The following is a 10,304-nucleotide window of genomic DNA, read 5'->3' on the forward strand; positions in this document are numbered from 1 at the left end:
GAGATTTTAGTTTAAAATAAAAATTTGCCACATTATTATATCTAGTCTACAATTTCAAGTTTCCAATTTTTTAAATAAAAAATAAAAAAATTGAACAGATTATAAGACTTTTCTCTAAACCATTGCATTGCTTTCACTTATTCCCAAAAGTGAGTATTCTTAACTTTTTTGGGAATAAACTAATTCTAAATAATTATAATTTATTTAGTCATCTGAGTTTATTATTATTATTTTCTTTTAACTATGACAGCTGAGTCGTTATAGCTCAGGGGATAGAGCACTCGCCTCAAAATTGAGGTAACCCAGGTTCGAATCCCAACAATGACTGGTTCATACGAATTCTGCTTCAGGCTCTCATCGACCATACTACTGACGTAAGATATCCTCAGTAGTAGACGGATCATGGGTCTTGCCGTCGGGCTAACTGAGGGAGGTTTTCGTGCTCTTCCTTTCTTGGGATGTAAAAAAATTCCGTGTAGCACAAATGCGGGTAAGTTCCACCAAAAAGTATTTCACGAAGGAAATTTGTTTCCAATACTTGATACAGGGGTTCCCTTGTCTTCTGGATTGGGTTCAAAATTACACGGCAACAGAATTGAATATTGGTAGTCTGAAGCTCATAATTTGGTTGGCTGTTCAACGATGACTATAAAAGAAAACTGATAACTTATTGACCCAGGAGATAGAGCACTCGCCTCTCAATGAGGTGCCTGGGTTTGAATCCCAACGGTGGCTGGCTGAAGCAAATTTGTTTCGCATTCGGTTTACACCGACTAACATATTCTCAGTTGTACACGGATCATTAGTTAGATTCCCCTTACTGTCAGGCTAACCATGAGAGGTTTTTGTAATTTTTCTATCCGTGCAACGCAAATACGGGTTAGTTCCATTGAAAAAACTTCTACAAAGGCTAATTTTTCCCTATACTTGATCTAGGAGTGTCTTTGTCTTCTGAATTTTGTTCAAAATTACAAGGCTGAGGAGTTGGACATTGATAGCCGCAAACTAACAATTTGGTCGGCTGGTCAACGATGGTCATAAAAAAAATAAAACTATGACAGCTGCAAATATTTCAAGGATTTTATAATAAAACCTGTTAAATGTATCTTTGAAATAAAATATTAATCGAAAAATTTAGAAGTTATCACAGGACTTTAAGATGTTTAAATTGAAAACACGTAAACCATTTCAAAAAGGAATTTGAACCGTTAATCATATTATCTTTCAGTCAAAATGAAAGTTCCTTATAAATTATGATGGTAGACACTCTTCTCTGCTAAGATGGAATCCAAATTATCAACGGAATGTTTATTTCACATATACGGACAGCAGGGAATCTGATTACCTTGTCTTTTCGCGGAATTCCATCAAAGCGCTCTGAATTTCGATCCTAGGACGAAATCTTCTCTACTTCCATAGATTCAGTAGAAATGCATTTGAGTCTATGACAAATCAATATACTCCAATAGCCTTCTATTAGGCGTATGGTTCCGGCTCTCGAAGCTAATGAAGTCTAGTAAGATGATGATTGAATAATACAATGGAATTTACGGAAACGTGATTAAGTTTGGATTATAAAGGCCGTTAGAGAAAGCGAGAAAGTTGGATAAATTATTGAGGAAGGAGTTATACGTCACTTTTATTTTCTTAATCAAAGCTTTACGAGTTAAGAATTTTTCTAAGAAATATTTCGAGAAACTTATTGGAGAAAAATCCTGTTAGGAAGGATATTAAAATATGATAGCTTAAAAATGGGAATAAAGTTATAAAATAAGTAAAGTAATAATAATATTTATTTTTCAAAATAATGTTTCGTTAATTGTTTAAAAGAAATTTAGTGTTGAAAGGCAATTTACCGCCTTCTTATCATCGTGGAATATTCAATGCAATTTAAATTTTTTCTAACTTTTGATAAAATTTTGATCTCAGTCCTTGACCTTTTGACCACTTGAGGACGATTTTATATTTCCTGCGGCGGTAATTTTGTCAATCTCAAGTATTTCATTTAATTGCCAATAATTATTAATACAATCGCAGTGCATGTAAAAAAAATCTGGCTATAAGCTTAATAAATATATTTATGTTTCAAAATAATAGTTTAAACAGTATTATGTTAAATTTAAAGAAAAGTAAGGAACATCTGGGGTGGAAAGGAATTTACCACTGTCTTATCTTTGTGTGATATTTGACTCAATTTAAATTCTTATCCCGGATTCTTCGATAAATTCCGATAACTTTCGATAAAATTCTGATCTCTCACGGACGATTTTAAATTTTTTTCATCATAATTTTATCTATTTTAAATAAAAAAAATCTGGATGTGAGTTTAATAAAAATATTTATTTTTCAAAATAATCTTTCAAATACTATTACATTAAATATAATAAAATAAAGGATCATTTGGTGTTGAAAGGAAATTTAACGCCATCTTATTTTCATGTCAAATTCGATGTAACTTAAATTTTTATCTTTGAATTTTCTTCGAAATTTTGAAAAAAACTGCAAAACTGCAACCATGCAAGAAGTAGAGAACTATTTTAAATTTCCTGCGGCATAATTTTGTCAACCCCGAGGGAGTTTTATATAGTTGCCAATGTCCATCTATTGAAACTACTATTGCAGTGTAAGCATAAAAAATCGATTTTGCGGGCAGGTATTTAAGAAATGAATTATAGCGCACCAAGATATTAAAAATTTAATTTTTATAAAATGATTTAAAGCAAAATTTATGCAATTATAACATAAAGGGATAGTGGGCCTTTAAAACAAACTTTTTTTTAAATTTAATACCCGAAATCCAATTCTTCGTGTGCCTACCATACATATATAAGATACCTAATGAACCTAGTTTTATAAAGATATTGAAAATTCACAGAAATGTTAGTTAAAACACTTTAATTAAGTTTAATTAAAATGCTCTCTACAATATTAATTTGTTTTAAAATTTTTGCTCCAAATACGATTTAACTCAAAGCTTATTTGAACTATAATGCTGAATAAACTTTTTTTGACTATGTCAACACAACTGGAAGTTTATAAAAAATAATACACTGATAAGGAGAAAAACTACCCTCAGTCACTTGAAAATAGTTTTTCAGTGCCGATTAAAAAATTACTATTATACTTGTAGTTGTTTGAATTTTGTTAAAGTTTTTTCTGGCACTGTAATACTATTTTCAAGTGATAGAGTGCGTTTTTCTCGTTATTTGTTCAAAACAATCACGCGTTTCCTTAAACCTGTATTTAACTTTTAAATCTGCTTTATAATCATTCCTTAAAAATAAATATTTTAAGTAAACGGGTGCATTCATATGTTTACCGCTAAAAATAATAAATAAATAAATAAAAATCTGTAGCACATCTAAAATTAAGTAGCAAGATTTCGAAATAACTCTACGGCGGCTGATGGTAATTCAAAACAAACTATTTTAATGTGGAATATAAGATAAAAATATTGAAATATGTCATAAAAAGGGACATAAAGTTAGTAGTTGTGACCTCCTGTCACATAAATGGACTATCTTTCATTAAAAGATAGACGGTTCCATTTTCATTAGTCAAGTTAGTTCGGCAAAAAGCCAAATATTTCTTTAAATAAAATCTGGCAGCATTTTTTGTGAAGTATCATTGCTGTATTATTTATATATTTAATATTTCTTTATTTTAGTTAATTAAAGTTGAATAGAACTACTATTTTATTTCTTCTTTAAGCTGTAGTTGATAAATAAAATAACAATAAATTGTATAATATAATGTAAATTACATAAAACCTTGCGTAAAATTCAGTGTCTTTCTAAAAATATATTTTAGTGCTTCGCTCCATCATTTAAACTAATCAATTAATTTTTCTTTAGCAAAAGTTTTATATTTATTTTATGACATTTTTATAATTATTAAAGACAATAAAATCTATTAGATACATTTCTTACTTACCCTTATGAAATCAGTACATTAGAAAGGGTATTTTTGTAAACGAACAAAAAGAAATAATCATTTGAATAAATGTATAATAAAAAATCTAGTATTTTTTTAAAGTTTCTTCATAAATGGTATTTTTATGATTTTATGAGAAATATTTAGAGTGCAAAATGACGAAAAGTCATTTATTTTGCGAAACACACGCACGTAATAGTCTCTTATTAATTACACCGGTATTGCTCAAATAATTTTACACAAGTTAAACTTAATTATCTTTTTGATTAATTTATTCCTGAAAAAATAATTTTTCTTCATAAACTATTTCTCGAAAGTTTAATGTAGCATGAACTGAAGTCTGTTAAAATTCTTCGAAACCGTATAAAAATAATGTTATAATAATGAGTAATTAATAAAACAACACCATTTAGCGCTTCAGTTTTTTTTTAGACTCTTAAGCCGTTTAATGCGTTTTTAGACGATGTATTCTTTCAAAACCTGCAGTTAATGGATTTTCAATGTTCTTTTAAGTGAATGATTCATTTTACATTAATTGCGATGAAGAAAAATTTACGCAGAAACAAGTTACAGATAAGTTAGATTTCGCGACGTTAGGAATTTAAAAATTTAAGGATAAATAATAATTAAAAAACCACACATTTGATTTTACAGAAAACTGTTAATAATAGTAAATAAAAATCAAACAATAAAGAGAATTATTATATTTACTTTGTAAGGTAATTTGAAAAGTCTGATGAAAAAAGTTTAGTCGTTTTTTAAATTAAGGATTTGCAAGAATTAAGGATCATTTTTACTCGTATATTTTTTTGTATAGTAAAAGTTCCTTGGTTAAAAGAATAATGTCGGAAATGACTTGATTTCATTGGAAATATATTAATTAACATGTTAATACAAAACCAGGAGTATCTTTTTTAACCTTTTTTACTAAGAAACACGAAAATTCTTTGTGCACCACAAATTATAACAATAAGGTATAAAAACAATTTCAAAAATAAAATATATGAACTTTTTACCGTTTTTGGAAATTTTTTCAAATAATTAAAAAAAACGTAAACATTCACACTATAGTTTGTTTTTCAACACCAAACTTGAATAAGTAGTACACTACAGTTTTACAGTGTACGGAACGACTAAAATTTAGTTGAATTGAATTTCTGGATTTCAATTTAGTAGGTAAATTAAATTTTGTTATTAAGAATTTAAACTGCTATTGGGTCTATTAAACATGACAATGGACAGATATATTTTTAGAAATGTTTTACGTATTTTTTTTTTGTACAAATCTAATAATAGTTTTTTTTTAATAATTCTTCTTCCTCTTTAATATATTCAGCATTCTTTTGCATAACTTTTCAAAAACCAAATTGCCTTACACTAACGTAAACAAAATATTGATTGGGTTGGTTTAAAAGTTTGATTCCACGGGAGTCAGGGTTTTGTAAACCTGAATGTCTAGTATAGGAGAGCATTGATAATATATTTTGGGAGGGGGAAAATTCTTAATTTAACGAATGAAAATCAATTTTCACTAAACCATGCATGAAATAAGCAATAAACAATTCAGTATTTCTTCTCCAATAATTGAACGAATAAAGGTTTTTACAATTTTCCATTTTCTAAAAGAACGCTAGTCTACAGCAGCACTCATAGAAAAATTTTTAGTTAAATAGCAGTTAATTTGCTAAAAGTGAATTTTTATAGTTCTCTAATGCTTTCATGAAATTTTTTTCAAGCAGATGTTTTTTTTTCTCTTAAAACAATTACAATTTTCCGTTCTCTAAAAGAGCGCTGGTCTGCGGCAGCACTCTTTTAGTCATAGAAACAAAAACGGAAAAAATCATAAAATTCTCCGAGATCCGGAAAATGCTTCATATATAAAATTTTTATTGATTAACCGACTAAAAAGCTCCACTGGGCTAATATTTAATCGTTTACGTAACGAAAACCTAACAAAAATAAAAATAGCTAAATCACCTTATAAAAACGAATGTGATGACTGTTCGAAAATTTACAATAAAATAACTCTAAATTCCATGAACTAAAGACTGAAAAAATTGTAGTTTAAAAGATAATAATAAAGGTGCAAGAATCAAATCAAATAAAAAGCTTGTGACTCTGAGGATTACATAGGCTTAAAATTTGACGTTAGGTATATCGAACACAAGGTCTGAGGAGGCTACATAAAAATTTCAGAAAAATACATAATTGTCTAATTTTTTTGGAAAAAAAAACTCCAATTCCTGAATATTGAAACATTTTTAAAGTTCATAGTAGTCACTGATAACAGCTCCCTTGTTCTAGAATTTCTTTATTTTAACATATGAGGACAACGGCTAAATTAGTAAAATATGGAGAGAAAAAAACAAAACAGAAATTTAAGAAAAAAAAAGACAAAAAAAAAATGGAATAATCTCTAGGTGTCGAATCTTAATAGAGATCTAATTCTTAGGTGAATAACTAATAAAATACTCACCATTGCATGTAATTCCATCTCGATCTAAAGTATAACCTAAACGACAAGCACATGAATAACCCCCAGGGCTATTGTTGCAGTCTTGTTTACACTGGGATAAGCCTTTTTGACACTCATCCACATCTGAAGAAGAAAGGTAGATTCTTTTTTAGGTACTTCTCAAAGGTTAAGATAATGTTAGACAATAAAGTTAACACAATATATAATAATGACAAATAATGTTCACTACAGTTAATCGTGAATTCGATTGATACTTGTCTTATATGCATAAAATATTCACTAATAATGTTAAATTACTTTTCTTTTTTAAAATAATAAGTAGTGAATATTTTATGCACATAAGACAAGTATCAATCGAATTCAAAATTAACCGTAGTAACTGAATGTGTAATTTAAAGTAATCGTATATCCTAAAATTCTATGAAAAAAGTTATGTTATTTTTTCAAAAACGAAAAGTAATTTATCATAACTCGATAACTTTTTTCATAGAATTTTAGGACATACGATTATTTCAAATTACACATTCAGTCACTACAGTTTAATTTTGAATTCGATTGATACTTGTCTTATATGCATAAAATATTCACTACCTATGCAAAATACTTTTCTGTTTAAAAAAATTGACATTTTAACTTAATTCATGGAATTTTAGGACGCCAGATTATTTCAAACTACAGATACAGTTACCAGAATTAATTTTGATTTCGATTGATACTTGTTTTATATTCTTATATGCTAAAAATATTCACTACTTATGCAAAATACTTCTCTACTTAAAAAAATAACACAATAATTTCATTAATAGAATTTAGGACATTAGATTATTTTGAATTGCATATACAGTTACCAGAACTAATTTTGAATTCGATTGATACTTGTCTCATATGCATTAAATATTCACTACTTACGTAAAGTACTTTTCCATTTAAAAAATGAACACTATAACCTTTCTCTTAGAATTTAAAAACAACAGATTAATTTAAACAATAAATTTATGAGAAAAACTATCGGCATTGCGATTGTTTCGAGACTTGGACTATTCGTAATTTCATGTGTAGGAAAATAGAATTTTGTTGAATAAATATTTTAAGAAAATATTCTAAAAATTTTTTAAGAGGATATAAATAATTTTAAAGGACTCATTTAATTTATTTTCAGTAAAATAATAACGCTGGTTTGATCGTTACATCTAGACATGTATCAAAACACTAGATTCCTCTTTTTAGAAATAATTCGCAAAGCAAAATATAACTTATCTGGTGCCGTTATTTATTAACATTTTCAAGTAAATCTACACTGAAAACATTTCCGTATATAGTTGACACCATTTTTAGTGCTGAGGTAAACTAGAATTTTTCATGTTCAATGTAGTCACAACTTTTTAAATTTGCTTTTTCACTTTCATAGTTTTATTTATTTATTTATTAATTTTCTGCTTATTTGTTTACTGACAACTCATATTTTCATGCGCATTCGAATCATTTTGTGGCTTCTTTGAAAAAACAATTCGTTTAAAAAATAAGCACATTTTTAATAATATATTCCCATTAATTTTTCAAACAAGTGTTATTTTGTCAATTTTCTGTAATTTTTTGCACGATAACTATATTTTTATACTTTAAAATGTATTTAGTTTAGCTCAACACCAAAAATGGTGTCAACTATACTCCAAACTATTTTACGGTATACAATTGAAGGTTGTTCTCTTAACGCGTAACAATTCTTTTTAATACTGTCCATATGTCTAAAAATGAAAACATTTTTAGACATATGGACATTATTTAAAAAGGATTGTTACGCCTTCAAATAGCTCGGTTAATGGCGTGAGTGTCCAAAATTCGAATTTTCGTTTAGAAAAAATAAATTGTTTAGGTGAAATTAATTGAAAACTTTTGAAATAATTTATCTCGATTCCTTTCTCAAGAATCTAACATCTCATAAATGAACTGACAGAATAAATTAACTTAGTATCTAACTGTTCATAAATGAAATGATAAAATTATAAATTAACAGCTAACATCTCATAAATGAACTGACAGAATTGTAAATTAACTTAACAACTATTATCATATAAATGAACTGACGGAATTGTAAATTAACTTAACAACTATTATCACAAAAATAAGCTGACAGAATTATAATGAGTTAGATTTAAGCTTAATTTTTTAGACTTTTATCTGTCTCAGGCTCCCACCTCTTAACAATTGCCCTTTTATGATTTAAAATATTCAAGAATAAAAAGTTATTCAAAAATATAAGAATCAATGCTACAATAAAGAGAGCTTTAAAATAACAAAAAATTAATAAATCTTGTGATTGATGATCCGCAGAGATTCTTCCTCGTAAAAGAATAAGTTTACTACTTAGAATATATTTTTTCTCCATAAACATGGAGATTTTTCACGCGTATTATTAAAATAGAATATACATAATCGTATAACAAAGAATATACATTCTTTAAAATAAATTTTTTTTTCGCTAGAGGACAAAAATACCTCATAAAGGGATTTGTTCCGTTTTGAAACTTACCTTTCAAAATATTTTGTAACCCTTGGGAGAAGAAAAAATATTTGCAGTGTAAGATTTTCCTTTATAACATATTAATTTTTATTCTTAAAAGAGGATTAGTTCAAAAAGTGCTTTTTATTTTCAAAAGAATTTTGAGTTTCCTCTTACAAGATTTGCTTAAAATAAAGAACAATTTTATCGTAACATCAAAATATTTGTTTTATACCATTTTTTTTGCAATTTTACTAAAAGCTACTTTGTGTGTAGGAAATTAAATAAGTTTTTCTTGTTATATTCGCGTTTTTCTCTGATAACGCTTGGCTTGTTTTTCCAGTTCAGATAAGATAGTTGGCTTCATTTTACTTGAATTTTTAATTAAAGAAATATATTTATTTAATATATTTATTGACGAAACATAAGAAACAAAATTCCTTACCATTACAATTTTTTCCATCTGCGTCCAGCTCGTAACCAGCATAGCAGCTACAAATTGCTCCACCAGGTCCATGGCGACATTTTTGATCACAACCACCGTTTTTATCTGCGCAAGAGTTTACTACTTCCATTTCAATGCCTGTAAATAACAGGGGTTTTTGTTTTTAAATTCTGAACTATTTTATTTACTAAGTGTAATATATTTTCTTGTAAGAAAACATATTTTAAGTCGAATTAAACTTTTTGCGATTGATAATCTTTCAAATAATCCAATTATTTTACATAATAAATATCTTTAAATTATAATAAATAATTAGTCAAATGTACACATGCAATAAAAATGTATCTTGGTAATATATATGTGAAAATTAAGATGATTTACTTACGGAAACATGAACGACCATCGTTTCCAAGTTGGAAGTGAAGATGGCACATACACGAGTAAGAGCCTGGAGTGTTATGACAGACATGAGCACATGGATTGTTTGAAGAACACTCATCAATATCTGTTGTAAAAAAAGAATGAATATATATAAAACATCGTTGCCGAGTGGAAGGATTAAAACAGGTCTTAGGCAGGGAAGGAGGGTACAAAATTTATTTATTTATTATTAGACAGAGAGCGTTTATCAAAGTGGTCACGAAATGTTGTGCTCCTCATTATAAGTTAGGGAAAATCTTGCAAAGTAAATACGTAAAATGTTCTATTGTAGGGAATAAGGGAAATCTTAGTAATTGTAATTGGTTTATTAAATAGGTCGCGATTCCCACAAAGAGTAAAGGGGAAAATATCTTACTTTTAATTAATGATTACTTGAGTCAAAAATAGATTAAAAGACAGGATGAGAATTTAAAAGCGTAAGAAAGCATTTCGTTTTGAATAATAAATTAAGAAAAGGATTTACGGAAGAGAAATAACATAAAAAGATTAATTGAAGCTTTTTAATATAT

The 10,304-nt window shown here is 27.7% G+C and overlaps 1 protein-coding gene across 1 annotated transcript in view; it reads right to left on the reverse strand.

The window, feature by feature from the left end:
* Nucleotides 1-10,304, reverse strand: part of LOC107439276 (multiple epidermal growth factor-like domains protein 6) — a 278,214-nt gene that overhangs the window by 60,026 nt on the left and 207,884 nt on the right. Inside the window, exons 11-13 of the mRNA XM_071187265.1 lie at nt 9,740-9,859; nt 9,355-9,492; nt 6,410-6,532 (exon numbers count right to left, since the gene is read on the reverse strand). Of these exons, the coding sequence (XP_071043366.1) occupies nt 6,410-6,532; nt 9,355-9,492; nt 9,740-9,859 (381 nt within the window). The remainder of the gene's footprint in view (nt 1-6,409; nt 6,533-9,354; nt 9,493-9,739; nt 9,860-10,304) is intronic.

Source organism: Parasteatoda tepidariorum, chromosome X1 (assembly GCF_043381705.1).
Source record: "Parasteatoda tepidariorum isolate YZ-2023 chromosome X1, CAS_Ptep_4.0, whole genome shotgun sequence".
Taxonomy (NCBI): Eukaryota; Metazoa; Arthropoda; class Arachnida; order Araneae; family Theridiidae; genus Parasteatoda; species Parasteatoda tepidariorum.